This window comes from Perognathus longimembris, chromosome 7 (genome assembly GCF_023159225.1).
Source record: "Perognathus longimembris pacificus isolate PPM17 chromosome 7, ASM2315922v1, whole genome shotgun sequence".
Lineage (NCBI taxonomy): Eukaryota > Metazoa > Chordata > Mammalia > Rodentia > Heteromyidae > Perognathus > Perognathus longimembris.
Genome location: NC_063167.1, coordinates 5,534,917 through 5,559,822, shown reverse-complemented (window position 1 = coordinate 5,559,822; position 24,906 = coordinate 5,534,917). Strand labels below are relative to the sequence as shown.

General features: G+C 59.2%; 1 protein-coding gene across 1 annotated transcript; it reads right to left on the bottom strand.

Moving 5' to 3' along the window:
- Positions 1–5,644: 5,644 nt before the first annotated feature.
- Positions 5,645–24,348, bottom strand: H6pd (hexose-6-phosphate dehydrogenase/glucose 1-dehydrogenase). Its single transcript, XM_048350188.1, has 5 exons — positions 24,100–24,348; positions 19,952–20,588; positions 18,577–18,694; positions 9,236–9,505; positions 5,645–8,070 (listed from the first exon to the last, which is right to left on the bottom strand). The coding sequence occupies exons 1-5, from the start codon at positions 24,102–24,104 to the stop codon at positions 6,707–6,709; spliced, it is 2,394 nt and encodes a 797-aa protein (XP_048206145.1). The 5' UTR covers positions 24,105–24,348; the 3' UTR covers positions 5,645–6,706.
- Between the last annotated feature and the right edge of the window lie 558 nt (positions 24,349–24,906).

Sequence of the window (24,906 nt, the reverse complement as noted above, 5' to 3'; positions counted from 1 at the left end):
CATCCCCCCCAATAGAAGCACCCAGAGCCCCAAGGTGCCCCGGCCTGAGCCGAGGGCGGGATCTGGAAAGCAGGGCTGACTGGCCCGGCTCACGGAGGGAAAAGCAGAGCGCCCAGCAGGGAAATTCCCCCGGATCACTCACCCCAAGCAGCAGGGCTGGGATTTGAACTCAGATCCTTGTGACTCCAGAGTGCAACTCATGAACTCAGAAGGTGTCCCCTCCTCCCGGGTGTCCCCCACAGGCCAGTGCAGTGGGCCCGGGTCCTCGCTCCCAGAATCCTCCAGGCGGGGCGCAAAGTGCTGAGAAGACCCAGGGAAAGAAAGCTGGCCAGGGAGTTCACAGGACCCCATCTCAATGGGAAGAAGTGAGGTGCAGGGGTGCATGCCTGTCACCCCAGCCATGGCAGGAAGCCCCCCCCCATAGGCAGATCATGATCTAGGCACTATCATGATAGCCAAAGCAGGAACGTCTGTGAGACACTTACCCCCACTTAACCACCACAAAGCTACACATGGAGCTGTGGTTCAAGTGGTAGAGCACCAGCCTAGGGTGGTGAATCTAAGGGATAGTACCTAGGCCCTGAGTTCAAGTCCCAGTACTGGCACTAACAAAGAAAAAGAAAAGCTTTCTTTTCTTGGAACACAGAATAGCAACCGCCTTTCTGTATTTTATCAACCAGCCTGCTCTCACTCGTGCGGACTGGGAGACATTTAGCAAAGGCATGGCCCTCAGGTGCTTTCCCGTCAGCCCATGCGGCGGATACAGTCGGTCCAGGCCCAGCACGAGCCCCACTCCGACCCCAGCCCCTTCCAGCGATGGCTTCTGAATCTGGCCTCGCTGGAGGAAGCGACAAGGCTGCTGTCAGCGTGGTGACCCGCTGGGCCCGCGGCGTCCTCCAGGACACCCCACGCGGGCAGAGCCGTGGCGCCGCCGCCCCCTCTTCCTCTGGCGTCTTGGGCCATGGAGATGTTGGAAGCCGTTCCCGACCATCTTTCCTTCCGGGAGAAGACAGTCCACGGACAGCAGGAGGATTGCCAAAGGAGATACAGGGCCCGGGGGACATCTGACTTCCAATAAACAGCAACCAGCTCTCAGCAAGGAGCCCACAAAGATGTCCTAGTGTAAGCGAGTTCCAAAGCTTGCCTGGGACTCACAGTCACATTTGAGTTCTTCTTTATCTGCAATGTATATTTTAACTGGGCACCCTCAAGATGCATTGGCAAAATCTGGCGACTCTGGTGTAAAGACCTGAACTCAAAGTTGTGGCCTCATTTCCTCAACCCAGCCTTGCCAGGGCCATCTTGGCTCCAGCCCTGGCCTCTCCACACAGAGGAGCCAGGGAAATACCCCAAAAAAACAACCTCGGGGCTGGGAATGTGGCTTAGTGGTAGAGTGCTTCCAGCATGCACGAAGCCCTGGGTTCGATTCCTTGGCACCACATAAACAGAAAAAGCCGGAAGTGGCGCTGTGGCTCAAGTGGCAGAGTGTTAGCCTTGAGCAAAAAAGCTCGGGGACAGTGCCCAGGCCCTGAGTCCAAGGCCCAGGACCGGGGGTGGGGGGATGGGGGGGTGGAAACCTACTTTATCTGTCTCTTGCAACCAAAGGAATCCTGGATAATTCAACAAATGGTGGTGAACACTCAGGCACAGCACCCAGTAAGCCTCAGGCTGTCTGCGGCCTTGTCTCAGGCAGGTGAGTGAAAGCCGAGAAGGGAAGGGAGAGCCCAGCCTCGCTCTCTGATTGGGTCAGCCGGCCAGGCCTGCTGACCCCCGGGCTGGAGACAGCCTTCCAGGTCAGCTATTTCTACCAGCGTCTCCAGTGTTGTTTCCACAGCTCTTCTTCTCCTCTCCTTTCATCAGGCCATGTTTGTCAAGATCTGCAGTTCCTGAAGGAGATGGTTCCATTTGAGCCATAAGAAAAGCAAGCTGTAGAGGAGTTTGTTACCCTCTGGCCCAATAGACTCCTGACCTGGGACAAGAGAAGGCACTGGTGAGTGGCCTCCTCAGGCCCCCTTCTCTTGGGGCCTTTCCCAGAGACTGACAAAGCTGCTAGCGGTCTCCACGATGAGGCACAGAGGTGTTAACTCGCTTAAGCACCTGTGACAGTGAGAGGCCTGCAGCCACGTTGGAAGGGGCTCTGGGGCCCCCTGGCCCCTGTATCCTGGGGCTCTTGGAGATCCTGGGGGCCCTGCCCTCCTCCACGAGGAAGGTCAGGGATCAAGAAGCTGCTCACAGCTCCAGGCTGCCTCCCCCTCAGGTCTGAGTCCCTGGAGCCCCTGGGACCGGCCACCCTGACGGCCCAGCCCGAGCCGGACACGAAGCCTTCCGTCAGAACCTTCCAGAATGCACATTCAGGCTCCCCCAAGGCAGAGGGGACCCCAGCCGTGGGGGGAGGCTCCGAGCCCACCTTGTCACGTCTCTGAGGACGGCGGAACCCCAGCAAGTCACCGATGCCGATGCTGCCGCCACCCAGCTTGAAGGAGCGGCTCCCTTCCTGGGGCCGCCCAGCCAGGGGGGATGACCCAGGATGCACCGCGGCCCCAGCTCTCCCCACGATCACCGCGTGCCTCTTCCCCGCCGCCCCCGAGGGCTCGGGGAGTAGGCACCCAGCCCCACCGCTCTGTGGTCTCTGTCTGGAGCTGTACCCCTACATGTTCCTTTTGGGGCGAGCTCTTCCCCTACTCAGGGGGCTGAGGAGCCATCGGGGATCCTCTCAGGTGGCTTGGGATCTAGGCGCGGGCCGGACCACAGCTGCCTCCCGGATACACCCGCACTGTCCAGCGTGCCGCGACCCTGTCCCCCGCCCCTCCAAGGCCACCGCCCGCCACACACCCCCCAACACAGACCTGGGCACGCGCTTCCGCAAAGCCACTTTATTGTTTACAAAATAGATGTGACATTTGACATACAAAGAGAGAGCGTTTTAAAAAACGTTGGAAAGGTTTAAAAAGGCATTCGTTCTTCATGTGTCTCATCACCCTGGCTCTAAGTTTCCATAAAGAAACGGGAGTTTCTCCCTGAAAGCCGGGTACATTTTTTAGCCCCTACAGTCCCGTCCAGGCGGGGAAGTGCCTGGATCCTGAGGGCTCGGACCTAATCCACGGACAGACGAATCCACTGGTGAATTCCTAACAGGAAGGCATGACTGGTGTTTGTGTTGCTGCTCTTTAGGAGCTCAGCACCAGGGGCTCAGTACTGTAATCCTCACTACGCGGGAGGCTGGCATCTGAGGATGGCAGTTCGAAGCCAGCCCAGGCAGGAAAGTCCTTGAGACTCTTCTCACCAATGAACCACCCGAAAGCTGGAAGTGGAGCTGTGGCTCAATGATGAAAGAGCTAAGGGAGAGCGCCAGGACTCGGATGTACACACGCACACGCGCACGCGCACACACACACTTCAAAACAGAAATCAAGGAAAGGAGGGAAGGGGACAAGCGGAGGGCGCAGGGCCACACCCCCGAGGGGCCACTCTGAAACACAAATCCCAAACTAGGTCGCCTTGATTGCTCCGCTGATGCCCCAGGAGCGGGGGGGAGGGGGCCCGGCAAGGCCCTTTGTGCACATCAGCATCCGGGGAAAACCGGGGCGCTGGCAGGACTTCCGCCGCCGTTAGAAACATTCGCCACCAGATTGGAAACAGAGTTAGATTGCAAGAACCCAGAAAGTCCCTCCATTCTTTCTTTCCACACCACAAATAGCAATGTTCTGTCTGGGGGTGCTGGCTGGCGGGGGACCCCAAGGAGGGGCCTTCCGGGGTGCTGGGGATGAAGCCCTCAAGCAGCCTGGGGGCTCCTGGGAACCCAGCTCCGAATGTGACCCCTCTGGGCTGTGCTCACTGCTCAGGCGGGCCGGACCGGGCAGCAGCTCCTTAACCTGAGCCTGTGCCCAGATCCGCGGGGGCCGGGGCTCCCACCCCGCACCCCGCACAGGGCTGGTGACAGTACCCGCACCTGAGCCTCACTTAAGCCACAGCCGCCCAGCCCTTGCTCCCCCCCGGAAGGGTCCAGGGTGGAAGCTTCTAGAAGAGAAGGCTACGCCGCTCCACACCTCCCTGCAGGGGCTGGCCTTCCAGCCACCCCCACTCCCCGGCCTCTGTCCTCGAGCCCCAACCGATGAGAAAGTTACAGGAGGGCGGAACTTTGCAAACTCCCTAGCTACGCAATTTAGAGGATTGGAAGTAGCATTTTTAGAGAAAAAAATACAGAATTTACTCTTACGCCCTAAGAGTACCTATTCCTTGGGAGCACCGGTTCGACACCCAGCTGTGGCTTTTTGCTCTGAAGAGCACCCCCCGCACCCCACGTGGTTTCACCCGGCCCTCCTGTCCTTCCCAGCTGCAGGGAGAGAGGGAAACGCTGGCCAGGCCTCCTACCGGCCTTTTCCGAGGTGGTTTTCTAGAAAGGAAACCCTTTGGTAGCCTGGCGCCCCCCCCCCCCCCTCGGGTGCACTCGCCCCGCGGTCCAAGGGCACATTCTGGAGTGAGTCACTCCTCCGGGCAAGAACAGAACATTCTAGGCACAGGCTGGGCGGTGATTCACTGTGATTCAGAGCGGTGACGAGGCTCGCCCTCTCTCCTGGTGATCCTGGGCTGCGTGGAGGGCCCGCTCGGTGTCACAGCTGCAGGGGTGAGTCCCCAGAGAACAGGAGGGGGAGGCCTGGGGCCAACGACTGGGGGAACAGATAAGAAACTCCAGGAAAGGGGGGTCCTGCCAGGATGGGACCTCGGTGGTGGGGGGGGTGCCCCCGTGTGGCCAGACGCGGAACTTCCACTGCAGCCACCGTGTGGGGCCAGGAAAGGGCACTCTTGGTACAGGAACGCTCTGCCGAGCCGGGCGTTTGGAAGTGGAACGAGCGGAACTTTAGCAAGAGCGCCTTACACCTGAGGAAAGAATTCTTCCCAATCCGTAGTGTGGACGACAATGCGGACTGCTGCCTGACACAGCCCGGACTAAAGAGGGGAGACCGCAGCCCACCCCAACTTTCCCGAGTCCTTCGAAGCAGGAAGCTGACATGAAAACGAAACGCGTGCGGGAGGTTTGCTTTTTGGTTGTTGGCTTTCTGAGGAAAGTGTCTGAAGAACAGATGTTGTCTTACAGCTGCTCCAGAACACAGGGCCCGGGCTGTGCAGCTTGGGCGGGGGTGGGGCCGTTTCTTCACTTCTCCAGGGTCTCCGCAGGGTCAGAGGTCACCGGGCTGAGAGGTAGTGAGGTCCGGCTACAGGCACACCCCGTTACCTTCACACCTCCCCCCACCACAAGGCCCAGAATGTTAATGGCCTCTGAAATCAGAGACCCCTGCAACGGCCCTGGGTCTCCATTAAGGGAGGCCTGTGGGAGAGAGGAACGGGGTTCCCCTGAGGAAGGTGGGGAGCTAGCCCCCTCCCCCTTACCTCCCCAGGGAGAGAAGTTCTCAGTGGAGGAAGGGGGCCCCCACCTCTTTGTTGTTGTTTGCCAGTCCTGGTCTTGAACTCAGGGCCTGAGCACTGTCCCTGGCTTCTCTTTGCTCAAGGCTAGCACTATGCCACTTGAGCCACAGCGCCACTTCTGGCCGTTTCTATATATGTGGTGCTGGGGAATCGAACCCAGGGCTTCATGTATACGAGACAAGCGCTCTTACCACTAGGCCATACCCCCAGCCCTCGCCTCTTGATCTCTGGGATCCTTGTGCCATCCCAGCTGTGGTTGCTAAGCAATGTTCACTCTCCCTCCGCACTCTAGGAAGGGAGAGGCTGAGTGACCGGAAAGAAAGGGAGGCCCTGGGGGCCAGAGCGCAGGACCTGAATGTGGCAGGGGGAAGCCGTGTGCAAGGAACAGGCGGCCAGCTAACTTGAGGAGCTGCACAGTGAGGCCACAGAGGGGGGCAGAGTCACCTGACACCAGGCCACACAGGAGGACACAGAGGGGGCAGAGTCACCTGACACCAGGCCACACAGGAGGACACACAGGAGGCAGAGTCACCTGACACCAGGCCACACAGGAGGACACAGAGGGGGCAGAGTCACCTGACACCAGGCCACACAGGAGGACACAGAGGGGGCAGAGTCACCTGACACCAGGCCACACAGGAGGACACAGAGGGGGCAGAGTCACCTGACACCAGGCCACACAGGAGGACACAGAGGGGGCAGAGTCACCTGACACCAGGCCACACAGGAGGACACAGAGGGGGCAGAGTCACCTGATACCAGGCCACACAAGAGAACACAGAGGAGGCAGAGTCACCTGACACCAGGCCACACAGGAGGACACAGAGGGGGCAGAGTCACCTGACACCAGGCCACACAGGAGGACACAGAGGGGGCAGAGTCACCTGACACCAGGCCACACAGGAGGACACAGAGGGGGCAGAGTCACCTGACACCAGGCCACACAGGAGGACACAGAGGGGGCAGAGTCACCTGACACCGGGCCACACAGGAGGCCACAGAGGCGGCAGGCGGCACCTGACACCGGGCCTCATCCCCTCTCGGGGACTAGCTTCTCCCGCGCTGCTTGGTGCCAACATGGAGCTGCTGCAGGTTTTGTGGCGGAGGCTCCTCTTCTGACCTGGCCCCGTCACCCCACAGGACGGCTCCCTAAGGGGCTGGGACGGAGCCCCGTCGCCCCCTCTCCGGGACACGTCGGGCGAGGAGAGGCAGAACGCAGAGGAAGGTGGCAGATGAAGGCAAGTCTAGGTGGAGCCAAGGGCAGCGGTGCCCCCCGCCCCCCTCATCCCAGAAGGGCCTCGTAGTCCATGTACCAAACCAGCTGGCCGGCGCGGGGCAGCACGCCCGAGATGGGCCACTTCTTGGGCTGGTGGCCCACGCGGCTCACCAGCGTGGCGATCTCCCGCTTCGTCCTGCCCATGACCAGGACGGCCACCCTCTTGGCGCGGTTGATGAGGGGCAGGCTGAGGCTCATGCGCCGGTGCGGCCGGGAGGGGCTCCGGGTCAGCACCACCAGCTGCTCGCCGTCCAGGCCCGCGGGCGACTGCGGGAAGAGCGAGGCCGTGTGCCCGTCGACGCCCATGCCCAGCAGCACCAGGTCGAAGCTGCTGTTGGCCACCAGGGCGGCGATGTCGCGGGCGTAGGCCTGGGCGCCCTGGTCCTCCTCGGCGCACAGCCGCTGGTGCAGGTGCACGGGCATGGGGTGGATGTTGTAGTACGGGACCCGGATGTGCCGCAGCAGGTGCGCCTGCAGGCCCTGGAAGTTGGAGTCGGGGTCCGAGAGGGGCACGCAGCGCTCGTCCACCAGCCACAGGTGCGTGTGGGCCCAGGGGAAGCCGAAGTGCCCGGTGGCCAGGTGCCGGAACAGGGCGACGGGGCTGGAGCCGCCCGACAGCGCCAGGTGGAACTGGCCGGCGCGCCGCACGGCCTGCAGGGCGGCCGCCTCGATGTCGCCCGCCAGCCTGGCGATGAGCTCCTCGGGCCAGGCGGAGACGAGCGGGCTTTCTCGGTACTGGGCCCCGAGGGCCTGGAAGTCGCTGGGCCTCGGGGGGGGGCCCGGCCCGGGCACCAGCTGCTCGGGCGGCGGCTGGGTGAAGGCCAGCTGGCCGCCACTGAACTCGAAGTCCAGCAGGTGGCCGTTCTCGGAGCCCCCGGGGTAGACGCGCGGGACGTCGCGGGCCACGCCGTCCAGCAGGGGGGTCCAGAAGACCCAGGAGGCCAGCAGGTTCTCGGTGGTGACGAAGGACTCCTTCCGGCAGTGGAAGATGTGGGACAGCAGGATGGAGTAGGCGTCCCGCTCACGCACGGGGCGGAAGGCGTGGTAGTCGGACAGGGGGCGGCCGAACAGGCGGAGCCCGGGCCGGGCCTCCACCTCCTCCCAGCTCTGCGGGGGCAGGGCGGGCCTGAACAGGTTCCGGCTGACCAGGATGGCGGGGTGGCCCAGCTCGCCGTGTCCGATGTAGAAGACGACCTGGCGGGGCAGGCAGCGGCTCTGCGCGGGGGCCCAGCGGCCCTCGCTCTGGGCGCAGTAGGCCCGGTTCTTGAACACGACGCGCACGTAGCCCACGCGCTCGTCCAGGGCCTTGCCCGACGTCAGGATGAAAGGCACGCCCTCCCAGCGCAGATTGTCCACGTGGACCAGGACCCCTGAGGGCGAGAGCGGAGGGTGAGGGCGGCCCCCCAGCCCCCCACCCCGCCTCGCAGCCCCCCAGCCCTCTCCTGGGAACCGGAGTGGGGAACCTGACACCTGGGGCCAGGGGCCTCCGGGAAAGCACTTCCTGCCCGTGTCTGCAGGGCACTCGGGGCGCCCCTGCAGCACGGCGCATGCAGAGCCAGGATGCGCAAGGACACGTGTGCACGCGTGTCCAGACAGGGGCGTGTGTGCACGCGTGTCCAGACAGGGGCGTGTGTGCATGTGTCACGGCAGGGGTGTGTGTGCTTGTGTCTGGGCAGGCATGTGTGCACAGGCAGGGACGTGTGCACGTGTGTGTGGGCAGGGACGTGTGTGCACGTGTGTGGGCAGGGACGTGTGTGCACATGTGTCTGGGCAGGGACGTGTGTGCACGTGTCTGGGCAGGGATACATGTACACGTGTCCAGGAAGGGGTGCGTGTGCCTGTGGTCGGTGTGTCCTGACAAGAAGAGCCCTGACACACTCCACGCCCCAACTCCAGGCCACCACGTCCCACAGCGCAGGGAAGCGTCATTGGCGGCTGTGTGTGTGTGTGTGTGTGTGTGTGTGTGTGATGGAGATGGAGGCAGGGTGCCCAGCATCTTGTACCAGCTCTGTGACGCCAGCTGCTCTATCGATACTCCTCACTGCCTGTGGGAGCAGGGCCCTCCCCCAAGCACTGAGTGCCGGAGCCGTGGTTCTGGGGGGCCTGGCTGCCCCGTGTGGGGCTGCAGGAGGTGCCTCCGGCTGGGTTCTGGGGGGCCTGGCTGCCCCGTGTGGGGCTGCAGGAGGTGCCTCCGGCTGGGTTCTGGGGGGCCTGGCTGCCCCGTGTGGGGCTGCAGGAGGTGCCTCCGGCTGGGTTCTGGGGGGCCTGGCTGCCCGCGTGGGGCTGCAGGAGGTGCCTCCGGCTGGGCTCCGGCAGAGGTTCGCATCAGGGAGCCGGACGAGGGAGGGCAGCACCTGTCAGCCCTCGGGGACCTTCGGAGCCCGGCCCCAACAGAGGCGGATGTGAACAGACTGCGGCCAGGACACCCTTAGCCCAGAGAGCCCGGCAGATGGCCCTCCGCTCGAGGCTGGCGGGACGCCAGGGGTGGAGAGGAAGGCCGCCGCGCCCCGAGCGCCCTCCGGCCCCGCTGCCCACCTGCGAAGGTCGGCGTCAGGCTGTGGAAGCCGCCCGGCTTCTGCAGCTCGCGGCGCACCTGCCCGCGGTAGGCCTGGTACTGGCCCAGCACGGCGCTGCCCCGCTGCAGGCCCCGCAGGGCGCGGAAGGCCTGCAGCTTGTGCTCCAGCACGGCGGCCGAGCTGCTGATGTTGCCGGGCAGCTCCATGGCCACGAGCGTGAGCATCTCCGTCAGGTGGTTCTGCAGGGTGTCCCGGATGACGCCGTACTCCTCGTAGAAGCTGGTGCGGCCTGCGGGAAGGGGGCGGTCAGGAGCGGCCCCACGCGGACCTCGACGTGCCAAGGGCACGGGGGGGGGGGGCATCGCGGGGCCCCTCCCTTCACTGAGAACTCCCCTAAGAGAAGAGGACAAGTCTCTGACCCTGCCCAGGAATGTGTGTGGGGGGCAAACTTCTGGCCCCAGAAAAGGCCAGATCTCATCCCCCCCATCTCCCCCCCCCCCCCCCGGGCACCAGGCTGCAGCAGGACGAGTTCCCTCATTCACTACAATGGCACGCTGGGGTGCTGCATTTGACTGCTGTCGGTGTAAGAAGCAAACCATGGGGGATGGGGGGGGAGCACGCAGGCCAACTAGACATGCTTACAGCATCCGGCAGAGTCGGCCGGCAAACATGGGCTCTCACGAAGGTCACAAGAAATGCCAAAGTACCAGGCACCGAGGCTAGCACAAGAAACACATGCCACCGAGCAGCCGCCACAAGCCACCCTTGACACGCGGGCCTTGCGCGGCAGGTGCCGCTCACCCCCACGCTACACAGGAGGGAGTCGGGTGAGCGGGCTGGCCACACAGGGCCCACTCCACGCCCTCATCCGGGGCCGGGGGCCTCAGTTCCCATCATCGGCCTTCGCCACCCACGGTGTCGGAGCTCAAGGTTCTCGTGCGTTTTCTCTGAGGTAGGAGTAAGAACGAAAGGACAGAAAGACCCACATATGACCCAAACAGTGTGTGATTCCTCATCAAAATTAGACACGGATTGTTTAAGGAATCTACCACATACAGGAGGAGTAAGGTGGTATATGTATATAGAGATGTGTGTATGCACACACACCACTTATGTATGTACACATATATACACGACTGCGTATACACATATACCTACAATGACTGTGTATATGCATATACCTGCAACATGTATATACATACACACAGTGATGTGGGTATATGCATATGCCCTCAGTAGCATGTGTATATGCATACATGTACAGCGAGTGGTGTGTGTATATGTATACATGTACAGTGACGTGTGTATGCACATACATGTAGTGGTGTGTGTATAGGCATATGCCTACAGTGATGAGTATGTGCATATACAAACAATGACATACATACATATACAATGGAATTAATTTATGCAGCCATCAGCAAGAATGAAATTGTGTCGTTTGCAGGGAAATGGATAGATCTGGAAAATATACCAAGCGAAATAAGCCAGGCTTAGAAAGATAAAGGATATTATGTTTTCTCGCCGGTATGGATCTCAGACCCAAATTACAACCTTCTATGCAGACACACAGGGCGTATGCATAGATGCGCATGAAGTTGATGGAAGTACAACATTATTCAGGGGTGAAGCTCCACGAAGTTAACCTTTTGGGATGATTAACAGTTTAACAAATGAATATCAGGAAGCTGAAGTAGAATTGCAAGGAGGGAGGCTTGAGGAAGAAGAGATGAATGAAAAGGAAGGGCAGGGAACAATGGATGTGGGTGATTGAGGACATGAGTCTGGGGGAGGGAACCGAAGGGAGGAGGAGAAAGATGGAAGGAAGCACGGGACAGGTTAATCTGTAACCTCCTGTGCAAGCTTTTGAAGTTCAGAAAAAAAAGCAATATTGAAGTAAAGAGCTGGCGCTGGTGGCTCACACCTGTAATCCTAGCTACTCAGGAGGCTGAAATCTGAGGCTTGTGGTTGAAAGCCAGCTCAGGCAGGACTTATCTCCAATGAATCACCAGAAAACCGAAGTGGCTCTGTGACTCAAAGTGGTAGAGCACTGGCCTTGAGCAAGAGCTCAGAGACAGCACCCAGATCCCAAGTTCAAGCCCCACAACCAGAAAAACACACAAAAAAGGAATAGTCTATCAAAACATAGGAAACAGTAAAGGAGAAGAAATAAATTCAAATCTAGGGAGAGACACACAGCAGACTATAAAGTTCTAAGCAGCTGATAGAGGTAGGGGTGTCGCTCAATGGTAGAGCCCTTACTTCCTATGCGTAAGGTCCTAGGTTCTAATCTCTAGCACCACGAAATTAACAAAATTCAAACCAGCTGGCAAGTGTACTAGGACTTATCCCTGCATGCTGCGCATCTCGTAAGCATTCCCTTTTACTTGGTATCTAGGTAAGTTTGAACCCAGCCGACAGGGTTCAAACCCTCACAATACTGTTGAGATAGTATCAAGAGCAAGATGCTAATGAGTGATCATGAATAAACATTACAGATTCCTCATAATAACAGCATATAAGCAGGTTTTGCTACTAACTCCATTTTGAAATTAAAAAACACTGACGTTTCTTTCGACAAAGGTTAGATAAAATGCTCAGCTAGTAAACAGATAAAAACAAAGTCTTGAACCTAAGTACGTAGCCCCCCAGAGCCTGAAATTTTTACCACCAAAACACATCCCCTCTAACCTCCTGTGTTTCCCTGGACAACAAAATCTTCAATCTGGTGTGAAGCTGAATGGCATGTTTCACCGACTTCAGAAGGGGGAGATGACTTGGGCACTGGTGGCTCACACCTGTAACTTGAGCTAGTCAGGACGCTGAGATCTGAGGATCACAGTTCTTTGCCAGCCTGGGAAGGAAAGTGACTCTTATCTCCAACTAACCAGCAAAAAGCCAAAGTAGAGCTGTGGCTCAAGAAGTAGAGCACCAGCCAATGAACAAAAGCATCAGGTGTGAAGTTTAAGTCCCTCTCTCTGACAAAAAAAAAAAAAGCTAAGGGAGAGTGCCCAGAGTGAGTTCAAGCCCAAGCACAGAAAGAAAAAGAGAAGAAAAAATATATGCCAAAGTAATAAGCCAAAACAAAAGGCCACAAATTATGAGTCCATTGACAAAAAGTCTTTATATGAAATGTCCAGAAAAGGCAAACTCTAGAGAGAGAGAGTGCGGGCGAGGGGCGGCCAGAGTCTGGGGCGTGGGGAATTCGTGGAGGATGGCCGTGGGGTGCAGGTATCTCTCCAGAACGAGGAAAATAATCAGAAGCCAACTGTGGTGGTGGAGGCGGGCGAGGTGTGTGGTGGGCGGGGGAGGGGTTACCTCTGGGGCTCGGGGGGGAATTGGAGTAGGGGGAGAGGTGCCAGTCAGAGGTGGCAGAGATGGACGTGTGTGATGAAATCAACAGGGCCACATTGGCTACCTTTGAAGGGCGTCACAGAGGAATGAGGTAACCCGGAAATGCAAGGGCAGTAAGTAGAGGGAGACTCAAGAGTATCTGGTGACTGGATGGATCCATGATCGGCCGTCCGGACTCATGATCCCAGGATGGTCCCCAGGACCAGGGCTCGAACACCTGCTCTGCCAACTGTGGCCCTGTGACGCACAGTTCAAAAAAAAAAAAAAGGCAAAATAATCATATTGGAACCCTGGCAGGGATGTTGTAGGGATTAAAAGAATTAATACAAGCTGGGCACCAATGGCTCATGTTTGTAATCCTAGCTACTCAGAAGGCTATCTGAGGATCATGGTTCAAAGCCAACCTGAGCAGGAAAGTTCCTGAGACTCATCTTCAATTAACCTCTAGAAAACCAGAAGTGGTGCAAGTGGTAAAGCTCTAGCCTTGAGCAAAAGAGCTCAGGGACAGTGCCCAGGCACTGAGTTCAAGCCCCACAATGGATAAAATAATAATAATAATAATGAGTTCATACAGCTAAGCACCAGTGGCTCATGCCTATAATCCTAGCTACTCAGGAAGCTGAGACCTGAGGATCATGGTTCAAAGCCAGACCAGGCAGTTAATCCTGTGAGACTTTTATCTCCGATGAAGCACCAAGGAGCTGGAAAGGGAGCAGTGACTCGAGTGGTAGAGCATCTGACTTGAATATGTGTGTGTAGATAATATATATATGTGTGTATACATATATACATTATATGCACACAAGATCTTGATAACGATTAGCAAGTTTATTGGCAGAGGGGTTGTAAGAGAGGCTCGGCTATCAGAGGACACACTGTCCATTGGAGATGAGTTAAAGAACAAAGCTGAACATTCCCAGGAAAAGTACAGCGCCGCGTCAGCTCTGAGTCTGTTGACCCTAAAGAGGTGTCGTGACACGGTGAAGCAGTGTTGCGACACGGGGTGAAAGTTCCTGAAAGGCCTCTGAAGGTGTCACTGTGGGCAGGAGCAGGCCATGACGGCTGGAGATGAGCTGGAGCTCATCAAATCTGAAAGCCCACGGGTGGCAAACGCATGGCTAATCACTGAGACGAGCAGATCCCCTACCTCGGGGATGTGCAAATACGAAAACAGTGGAAGAATCAGTAAGGAACGCCAGATTTGGGCAGAAGGAGACCAGTTTGAGCCTGAAGAACAAACCAATTTTTGATGGAGACAATGCACCAGCATCCTTAAATACCCTGTTATCTGCTTACTATTCATGACATTAGCAAATCCCTAAGAGGCCACTGTCCTATTTTTATCCTCTGGATTCCTGGTTCTCAGGGAGAATTCGTGTTCCGGGTTTACTACCTGCTGGGAAGAAGAGCGCTGCTTCACTCCTTCATTTCAAGTTCTGGGGGTGCAGCCACGTTTCAAGGGGCCCACGCCTCTCTGGGCTCTGCTGCAGTCTGGTCAGCTCTGCCTCTGTGGGTGTGAGCGCCGGCCCGAGGCTGGCCGGGCGGGAGGCTGTGGAGGGTGGGAGGCTGGAGCCTGGCACTCACAGTTCACAATAGGCGGCCTTGTTCTAGGAACTGCTGGTGACCACTATGGATTGGTTTCCCTAACAGTGGTCTATACGGGCTCCAACGTCCTTTCGTAGTACTAGTACTTGAACAGAGCAGAACAGGCACAACGAGAAGGAAGACCTCCGTGAGCCTGGCTCCTGTCGGTGCCCAAGGTCACAGAATCGCAGAGCGCAGGTGGACACGGCTGTCCTCAGGGCACAGCGTGCGGGCTGGGGACAGGAAGTGCTGTCTCTGGCTTACTGAGTACACCGAGAAACGCTCAGAAATGTCCTAGCGTCAGACAGCAGTTGTGCAACTTGGCAATGTACTAACATCTGCAGAGCTGTTGTCTTTAAAAGGGTGAATTACATTGAATATGAAATTTATCTCCTGTTTTTATTTTTTTAAATCTTGGCTCTGTATATCACCTTCATAGTAACAGCTTTAAAGATATTTACAAGGAGACCAGGAAAAAAAAACCACTTGGGAAAGTACTATTTGGAAAGTACTATTTGAAATGACAAAAACTAGAAACGATCAAAATGCCTATAGAATGTATACCACACATTCTGTGATAGAAACAAAACTGAATGAAAACACAGAGCCATTACAAGCGGTGCTATGTGAACCGCAAGTACATGGAGATTTGGCTATGCAAATGTGCGTGGGGGTGTTAGGTAAGACTGGCTATAACACAGTATTATAGACCAATTGCAGGTCTTTCTATAATAATAAACCTGAGTCACAGGGGACACAGACGGTTAGAAGATGGCCGTCACCTCGCCTCACGAAGGCGGAAGGAGTACAACCTTGCCATCTGTGCTGTGTTTGCATGGCCATTCTCCGACTCAGCCCTTCTACCTAAGCAAGGGATCGGGGCCCTGGCCTTGTAAAGAGGCCGGGCTCCGGATGGCCACCTTCAGAAGGGGACCAGGAACCCCATCCTTACAGCTTCCGCACTACAGGAGACCCGAGCTCCCCCTGCGGAAACAGATGCTTTCGTGAAAATTAGAACAACTAAAAGGCAGCTGCAGCACCTGTCTGTATCTTCTGGGATCACTCGAAAAGGAAGGTGAGGGCCAAGGAGAGGTAGGTCAGCTGCTGGCTAGTGTCTCTCTCTCTCTCTCTCTCCCCCCTTCCCTCCCCCCAAGCCTTCTCTCAAAACTGCCATTGCCCTGGGCTCACCCTGCAGACAGCTCAGCAGATGAGTCAGGAAGGGCGCTGGCCCTGCTGAGTGCGCTCCTCCGCCTCCTGGCACTCAGGTGGAAGCTGGACAGCTGGCGCTAGCTACCTCACAGGACCCGGCTCCCTCCGTCCCCGGCGCGGGGCCTCTTCCCCGCGTCAGGACGAGGACCCTCCCCTGCAGGAAGTCCCCCTCCTTCCCCTGCCCTGCCAGCGGGAAAACAGGGCCGCAGGGAGCCCCCCCCCCCCCCAGAGCCCCCTGGCAGCCAGGCCGGCTGCTGAGGAGTCCAGAACGACAGTGGCTCCAAGTGTGGGTTCTAAGGAGCCCGAAGTTGTGGTTCAAGTCCCAAGCCTCCCTCCTAAGAGACCCGGCTGCTTGTGTCTGCAGAGCATTTCCCGAGGATGGTGAGGGCCGGCCCCGGGTGACTGCGACACGGTGGCCAGTGACCTGGTCTAGATGGCTCCTCTGGCCGTGCTGCTGCAGCAGGAGACGCAGCCCGGGGCCGGGGCCTCGGGGACTCCGCCGGGACCCTCGAGGGCACCGGCAGGGGAGGACGGCCTTCCCCTCCCCGGGCCTCTCCGCCTGTGCAAAGCCTCAACCGCAGCAAGCCACAGAAGAAAACACACACACAAAGCCCCCAGCCACAGAGGGCGGCTGCTGGGGAGGCCGCTGTCTGGGGGAGCAAAAGCATCAAATGCCCTTGAAGCTCTGACCCCCCTCAGGGCTCTGTCCACACCAGGCCAAGAAAGCCCAGCACCCCAGTCTGGCTTGCAGCCCTTGACTCAGCACCCGGGATGTGATCAGGCTGGGGGGGGGGGGGCAGCTACTGCACTCCTGCTGGGAGGAGAAGTGGGGTCTAGGCCAGGGGCTGAGCCACGCGAGCCCACCACGCGCTAAGATACCATCTTGCCTCCTTTTGCTCGCCACCCCACTCACTGCCCGCAAGGCAGCAGCCGGGACCCTGTGGCGGGCGGGGGGGGGGGGGGGCGGCACCTGTCCCCTCTCCAGCCGGGACTACAGTCCAAAGCAGAATCAGGAGGAGGGGAGGTGGACGCGGTCACAGGGCTGGCGCGGGCTCACAAGGCGCTCTCCTGGCGCACACAGGCAGGAAGAAGAGAAAGAACCCAGAAGCAGAGTCACCCTGCCACTCCTCAGCCTGTCCAGGGAGCCGCAGCCGCAGTGGCGCGGCGGTGAAACGGGCAGAGGACCCGTCCTGGCGGCTGGAGGGGCCTGGGCTGCCGGCCTTGCTCTGGAACCAGGGCACGCAGCCCCCCTGGGAGCAGTGAAAATCCACCACTGCGGCAGCAGCTGTGCAAACAGAGTCACGGCCGGCCGGCCCAGCCCCGGCTCCTCCCCCACAGGCTGGCCAAGCCTGGTCCTCCTGTCGCCAAAGCCCACCGTTGCTGGGACAGTCATGCCTGCAGTCTCTACACCCTGCTTCTACAGGGGCCCGGCCCAGAACCCACAAACAGCAAGTGATCCCAGAAGGAAATGTGAGGGAGGGTGGCATGCTCTGCTCTGCTCTTCCCGCCCCGTGGGGAGTGCGGGAGGAGACGCTATCAGAGTCAGGCCAAGCACTGACAGCGGAGGGAAGGGCGGACGCCCCCTACTGGCTGTCCTGGGGATGGTGGCGGCGCTGCCTGCCGGCTGGCGCTCTGGGGGCCGAACTGCTGCTCAGCTCTGCAGAGAGAGACCAAGGCCTCTGCCCTACTCAGATCCAGAGCACTCCCAGCTGAGCCCCCAAGAGGAGCCGAAGGGGATACCCGGAAGGACTGCGGAGGACTTCCTGAGACCCGCGAAGAGCCGCGGCCAGGGGCCAGGACTCTGATGGGGTCCCCAGAGGGGAGAAACCCAGAGCCTTCTGAGAGATGTCCTTCAAAGCCTGGCCTCCTGCTCCTGGGAGCTCACCTGCCTGTCTACATACACCATACACACACGCACACGCACAGGCACGCACACACACACACACCAGGGTGAGATTTGTAACACTCTCCATTAATCTTCACCTGCAGCCCCACAAAACTTCCAATGCTAAATACCCATTCCACGAGGAAAGCAGAGAGCGCCTGAGAGTAACCACAGGGGGGAAAGGAAGAGAGGACTGGCAAGGAGAAAGCACAGGTGAAAAGAAAAAGAGGCAGAGCTTCTGGCCACACACATTCACACACACACACACACACACACACACACACACACACACACGCTTGATCTAATGTCTGGCCTGCCCTTCTCTGGCCCCGCACTGTGGGGGTGGCCTTGGGGACCCCCCTGCAGCTGCAGAAGGTGAGTGCAGGATGGGGCTGCATGTGAACACAACTCTGGCCTGCCGTGCCGGGCCGGGAGCTGGAGCTGCCCTGCTGTCCCCTGGATCGGCCTCCCCCCCATTCTCCTGCCCACCCCTGGATGTCACTGAGCTCATCTGGAAGGGGGCAGTAGCTGCCCCCTCCTCACACAGCAGCCGGGCGGGGGCATTAAGGACACCGTCCCTGTGAGCACGCATTATGGCTGGGTAGGAACGGCTTGAAGTGGAGTGGGTGCCGGAGCACATAATAACATCCAGAGCGCCGCAGCTCAAAGTGACCTTAGCCATCACCGCCTACAAAACCTGCTCGCCCGCAGACGCGGAAATGACAGGTTGTGGGGACGAGCTGGAGGCAGAGACGGGGTCTCCCAACCCCAAGCGGGTACTGCTCACGGGCGTTTCTTCGGGACTCTGAGGTGGGTGTTTTCTGGGCCGACAGTCAGTTAGGACACACAGTGTGACAAGTACAGGGACAGCCCAAAGAGAGCGGGGGTGGAGGTGCACCTGCCACGAGAGGGTGCAGCCGGAAGTGGCCTCACAGGGGGGTCAGGCAGCTCCCCCCCCAGTAGAGCTAGAACCAACCCTCCGGGGCAGGGCGAGGAAGAGGCAGGCAGGGCCCTGCTTATGCAAGTTCCAAAGTGTGCAAAACCCTCACCCAGCTCCGGCGATCTTCACGACACTCACGTCAATCCCAGGGTCACTTCCAGCCTTTACCCCTTGCCAGCCCTTCTCAGGGTCGGTGCTGTGCATGGAACCAGACCCACGGCCTCCTGCAGGCAGAGCCGGGCCCCCAGCAGCCCCCAGGGGAGGCCCCAGACCAGCCACGCAGAGGGGCCCAGGCTGCTGCTCAGGCCTCCAGCACGCGGGGCCTGGCATCGGGCCGGACACCAGGCGGGCGGAGCCTCCAAGGGCAGAGCCCAGGGCACTCACACACCTTCCGCGTCCACCGTCTCCTTCATGATGATCTCCACCCGCTCCACGTGGTGCCGGTTCCAGAGGCCACCCAAGGCCTGGCGGTTCTGGTCCCGGAAGGGCAGAATCTGAGCCACGGCCTGTGAGGGAGGAAGACTGGACATGTCGTTGATGCTTCTCTAGAGGAAGAAGTGGGCCCTGCTTCAAGTGTTCAAGGCCTCCCCTGATCAGGGGAGCAGATACTCCATGAGCAGTAGTTTGGGGTCTTGGGGTTCATAGCCTAGTAATAAGGACTTTATAAACTTCAACACCTTTTTTGTTTTGGGTGGTAATGGGGTTTGAACTCAGGTCCTTGCATTTGCTAGGCAGACATTCTACCACTTGAGCCATGTCCCCAGCACCATTTGCTTTGAGTTATTTTTTAAAACAGAATGCTTGCTTTTTATGGCATGGACCATGATTCACTATGCTTTCCACATAGCTGGACATGGCACATGCCACCGTACCGTTTTTTACTAGTTGAGATGGGGTCTCACTAACGTTCCGCCTGGGTTGGCTCTGAGCTATGATCTTACTTCCCTCAGCCTCCTGAGTAGCTAGGATTACAGGTGTGATCCCCCATGTTCAGTAAGACTCCAAAACCTCTCAAGTGATGCAAATAAGAAAGAACCTATTTAACACTACCTATCTTCTATGACTATCAACCTATTCAAAGACATTTTCATAACCAAAACACGTAGCAAGGAAAAGTTTTAAAGTGAATAGATCCAGTATTTCTTCTGATTTTGCAGTCTGTAAATAAAATTCTCAACAGCACCTGCCCTGGTCAGGGGACCACTATTTGGGACTGTTACCATGGCAACTGCACGGGCTGGAAAGCAAAGCCTTTCGACAGGCAACCACCCGACGCTCAGCACCTAGGGAGCAGGTGCGCCGCGCTCTGGGCTGGGGTCGCAGGGCCCAGATGAACCGCCTTAGGGTGTGACGCTTGCGCAGTGACCTCCCTCCCTCCTCAGGGCTCGGGGGCTCACAGTCCCCTCCCAGTGTTCAGATCTTGTGACTAGCCTTCAGCTCAAAAGCAAACTCAGGAGGCAGGCATTGCTGGGGAAAGGCACAACTCTCATTCCCACCGTGACCCCTACTAGAGATCCCTGGCTGGGTCACTCTGGGGAAAAGCGGCGTGACAGGGTAGCCTCAAAGCCCAGACCCCAAGCTGGGGAGCCCCGAGGACAGGGCTACACAAATGCCCAGAGGCGGGGGGGGGGGGACCCGGAGACGGGGATGGCAGTCCTGCCTGCTGCCCCCTCATTTCCTCTGCGCCCTGCAAGGAGCCTGGGAGCTTAGGGTTCCCAGCGCCCTGGGCCTGGGGGAGTCCACCGGCAGCCCCAGCAGCTTACCTGCTTGCCCAGGTAGTGGTCCACTCGGAACATCTCCTCCTCGTGGAAAAAGCTCCCGAGCTCTGTGGCCAGCTGCTGTGCCGAGCGGTGGTCATGGCCGAAGGGCTTCTCCAGGACGACTCGCAGCCAGGCGCCGGGGCCCGGCCGGCAGCTGCTATTGATGTGGCGGGCGATGTCGGCGTAGGCAAAAGGTGGCACGGAGAAGTAGAAGATCCTGCCAGCCTCACGGAGGCCTTCCTGCCGCACGTGGGCCTCGATGTGTCTGCTCAGGGCCTCGTAGTCCTCCGACGTCTTCAGCTGGCGGTACTGGCTCAGCTGCAGGAACTGCTCCCTGAGGTCAGCGCAGAGACGGGGCGCCACGTCCTGGGGGCAGGAGAGGGACTCCAGGGCCTTGGCCATGAGCTTCTGGCCCTGCTGGGGGGGCGTCAGGGCAGCCCCGTGGAAGCCGAAACTGTGGCCGTTGCCCGCCTCATCCAGGTACAGCTGGAACAGTGCCTGCCATAAGTACTTCTTCGCCAGGTCCCCGGTGGCTCCCAGCAGGATGACGGAGACGTGGCCCCCGAGCTCCCGGGCCTGCAGGCAGCCCAGCAGGGCCAGGCACGCAGCCACCGGGAGCATCTTCCAAGCGCCGGGGAGCCTGTGGGGCCGGAACAAGGAAGGATTGGACCCGCTTCGGCAGCCGCGACCCACAAGCACACCCATGTCCGGGGCATCCAACATTTCCTGCCTGGCGAGACGCGGCTGCCACTCTCGGGAAGGAATGCGCCCCCTCCCTCCCGGCAACCCCGCCTCGGTGCCAGGCAAACAGAAACTACAGGCCACGTGGTGGCCGGGAGGAACAGACAGACCCGGGGCCGGGAGGAGAGCCCTGTGCAAACACGGGGCCCCGGTCACCCGGCGCGGGGATGTGCGCAGGCCTGTGGACCATGGCCGAGACAGAGGGAAGAAGGGACCGCCCCCTCCTCACCCCGCACTTGACTCCTGACACAGGGCTGCGTGCGCCCTTGTGCCCCAAGGACCTGTGTCTGCGTGGGGAAAAAGCAAGCGGCTCTCGTGGTGACGTCAAGCACGACGACATGCGCGTGCGCCCGGCTACCCACTCCTTAACAACTTGGGCAGTTGTAGGATTCGAACTCAGGGCCGCTGGGCAGGTGCTTTACTACTTGAGTCACACCTCTCCGGCTACTGTAAGAATAAGAGCTAAAGTGGGCGCTGAGTGGCTCATGCTAGGAACCCCGGCTACGCAAGAGACTGAGATCTGAGGATTGAAGCTCAAAGTCAGCCAGCAGGAAGGTCTGGTTCAAAGCCAAAAGTGGAGGAATTACTAAAGTGGTAGAGTCCTGTCCTGGAGAGAAAAAGCTAAGGGACAGTGCCTAGGTCTGGAGTTCAAGCCCCAGTACAGACACATAGATAGATACACACACACACACACACACACACACACACACACACACACTCACTCCTCAAAAACAAACAAATAACAGCTATTTATTTAGTGTTGAACTACATGTTAAATACTAGACTAAGAATCCCCTTGAGGGGCTGGGGATATGGCCTAGTGGTAAAGTGCTCGCCTTGTATACATGAAGCCCTGGGTTCCATTCCTCAGCACCACATATACAGAAAATGGCCAGAAGTGGCGCTGTGGCTCAAGTGGCAGAGTGCTAGCCTTGAGCAAAAAGAAGCCAGGGACAGTGCTCAGGCCCTGAGTCGAAGGCCCAGGACTGGCAAAAATAAAAATAAAAAAAAAGAATCCCCTTGAATTCTAGCCACAGCCTCATGAGTTGAGTACTGTCATTAAGGCCAACTTTAGCAGTGAGCAGAGAGGAAAATAAGATTCAGTTAGGCTGACTTCCCCGATGTCCAACAGTTTCAAGGGGATAGGATTTAAGTCCAAGAGGTCTGGACCCAGATCTAACCTACCACCACCTGTAGCCTGGGGCTAAGTCTCCAGATGGCAGAACTGCTCACATTGTGTTGGTGCGAGCCCTGGCTGTACAACTGCACGAGAATGAACCAACAGTGGTTTAGGCAGGCAAGCAGCAACCCTGCACCTGGCCTCATCCCCTTTGCCCCACAGTGACTCATACTTTCGCCTCCTGACACTAAGAGGAAGGGAGAAGACAAGTCAACCAAGAGTCCACATGGAGACGATCAGAGAGCGAAATGCTCAGCACAGAGCACTGAGAAGTGTCAGCTTCTATCACGGGATATTAGTATCAGGAATGACGGCATTTCTTAGCTTCTTGGAACTCCTGTTAAAAACTAATGAACCAGCAGGGAGCCAGTGGCTCGCGCCTGTAATCCTAGCTACTCAGGGGGCTGAGCTCTGAGGGTTACAGTTCAAAGCCAGGCTGAGCAGAGCAATAGGTGAGGCTTATCTCCAGTTAATCAGCAAAAGGACAAAAGTGGAACTGTGGCTCAAGTAGTAGAGTGCTATCCCTAAGTGAAAAATGCTAAAGGGACAGCGCCTAGACCCTGAATTCAAGACCCAATTACGGGGAGGGGGGGGTACGGGGAAGGGGGAAGTAAAGCTCTAAGTCAGCCCTAAGCACTCCTCTCCAGCTTAAAATAGGGATAACCTACCTCATTTCACTATCTGGCCAGAAGAAACCAGATGAGGGCACAGAAATGCTCTGGGAAGAAGATATGGTGGTGACAGAGGGCCCAGGCCTCAAGACAGCAACACCAGGCTCCTGATTCCTAGGGCTGTCAGTGTCCCAGCCTGAGAAGCTAGCAGAATTCACTGTGAAACTTACAAGGGGGTGGGGTGGCTTGTTCAAATCCAATGAGGAAGTGAAAGAAAGGTCCCTTGGCTGGGAAGACTAAAGATTAACTTTCCATTTCCCTTTGTTTGCCCACACATGTTTTTATTTTAAAAGGCCATGAACTGTCCTGACAGTTATAGGAATTGAGTACTAATTCCAGTTTGGGATTCAAACAAAAAAACACAAATTGTGACTTTTTGTTAAACATTCATGTATTTCAATGAAGGGGGAAGGGGTTGTCAGACACAGAGGCTCACACCTGTAATACTAACTGGCTGAGATCTGAGGATCTCAGAGAGTTTGAAGCCAGCCCAGGCAGGAAAGTCCAATGAGACTCTTATCTCCAAACCAGCAAAAAGCAAGAAGTGGGGCTTGTGGCTCAAGTGGTAGAGTGCTAACCTTGGCAAAAACAAACAAACAAATAAATACATAAAATAGAATAAAAGCTTAAGGACAGTGCTTAGGCCCTGAGTTTTGGCACACACACGCCACAAAAAGCAAAACCCAAACCTCCGGGAAATGAGCTCTGCTCACGCTTATGCCAGAAGGGGCATTTTGCTCTCAGGGGTTGTCAAAATTCACCAAAGATGAGCCTCATAAATTCCAAAGATTGCATCTTCCCCGCAGACTACAGAACAGACTACAGAACCAACGGGACCACGTGGCTCTCCACGTGTTCTCTCCAGGGCCTGGGCAGAGGGGAGCACCGGTAGGGGCAGCCCAGGGTGGAGGGGAGCACGGGCCCGGGCGGCAGGGAACACAGGTTTGGGCGAGGGGAGCACGAGCCTGGGTGGCAGGGAGCACGAGGCCTGGTTGGAGGCCCAGGGAAGCACGGGCCTGGTTGGAGGCCGAGGGAGCACGGGCCCCGGTGGAGGGGAGCACGGGCCCGGGTGGAGGGGAGCACAGGCCTGGTTGGAGGCTGAGGGGAGCACGGGCCCCGGTGGAGGGGAGCACGGGCCCGGGTGGAGGGGAGCACGCGCCTGGTTGGAGGCCGAGGGGAGCACGGGCCCCGGTGGAGGGGAGCACGGGCCCGGGTGGAGGGGAGCACGCGCCTGGTTGGAGGCCGAGGGGAGCACGGGCCCGGGCGAGGGGAGGGTCGGAGACCTCGGCCTGCCGGGCCGGGTGGGCTGGTGTGCGGGGCCCGCGGCCTCTGCGCGCCCAGCCCTGCGTGGCTGCGCAGGAAACGCGATCTGAAAGCGCAGAGCCAAGGCGGGCGAGGCCGCGGGGGAGCACGGGCGTCCGCTCCGCGCACGCGGGGAGCCCCGGTGCCCGCTCCAGGCCCGCCCCCGGCCCGGCGCCCGGGCTCCCGCCCCCGCGGGCCCCCGCCAGCCGCCCCCCCCCGGCCGTCGGGCGCGCAGCAAGCGGGGGACGGCAGCTTACTTCATCTCGCTCGGCCGGACGCACCGCTCCTCCGGGAAGCGGCGGGGCGCGGGGCTGCGACCCCGGCCCGCGCCTCCTCTTCCGCGCGGCCGCCGCCCGACAGGTGTGCGCGCGCCACCCGGGCCCGGGCGCGGGGGGGAGGAGCGCGAGGCCGAGGCCCAGGCCCGGGCCAGCCCCGCGCTCACCCGCCCTCCCCGCACCCAGACGCCGCCCAAGGTCGGGACGCGCGGGGACGGCGGCCGCGGCGGGCAGGCCTCGGGCCACGCGAGCCCGCGGAGCGGTCACCGGACGCCCGGGACCGCGCGCCTCGGGCGTCGGGGCCGAGCGCGCGCCCGCGCCCGCGCAGCCGCGCTCAGACCCCGGACGCGCGGAGGAGACGGAGACGCGAGGCCGGCCACGCCCCCGCGCCCCCTATTGGCCCGGGAGGAGAAGGCGGGGCTTCGGGTGCTGATTTGATTGGCGAGGGCGGGGCCCGGGCGCCGGCCCGGCCCGGCACGCCCCGCCCCGCTCGCCTCTCGGGGTCTTCTGGCCGTCGTGGGGCTGCGCTGCTGCGGGGTCCGGACGCGCGTGTGCCCCGGAAGATACTGAGGGGGAGGGGGTCGTGTCCTGGAGGAGGCCCCCGGTCTCTGGGGCCCGGGACAGGTTACCGGACCTCCCCAGGCCTGGCGTTTCCCCCGCAGATCGGGCGGCGTCCGGAGCCCGGGTGCCCCCTTCTCCCCCTCCCGAGGCCGCGCGGCCGTCGGTGCTGGAGGGCGCGGGTCGCCCTCTGGAGAGGGGCTGTCCGCACGGAAGACAGCAGCGCCCCCC

Coding starts and splice junctions, on each gene's coding strand:
- H6pd (XM_048350188.1), bottom strand. Junction 18,695..19,951: donor ACCACTACCTGGGCAAGCAG/GTAAGCTGCTGG, acceptor CCTCCCTCACAG/GCCGTGGCTCAGATTCTGCC. Junction 9,506..18,576: donor GGAGACGGTGGACGCGGAAG/GTGTGTGAGTGC, acceptor CCCTTCCCGCAG/GCCGCACCAGCTTCTACGAG.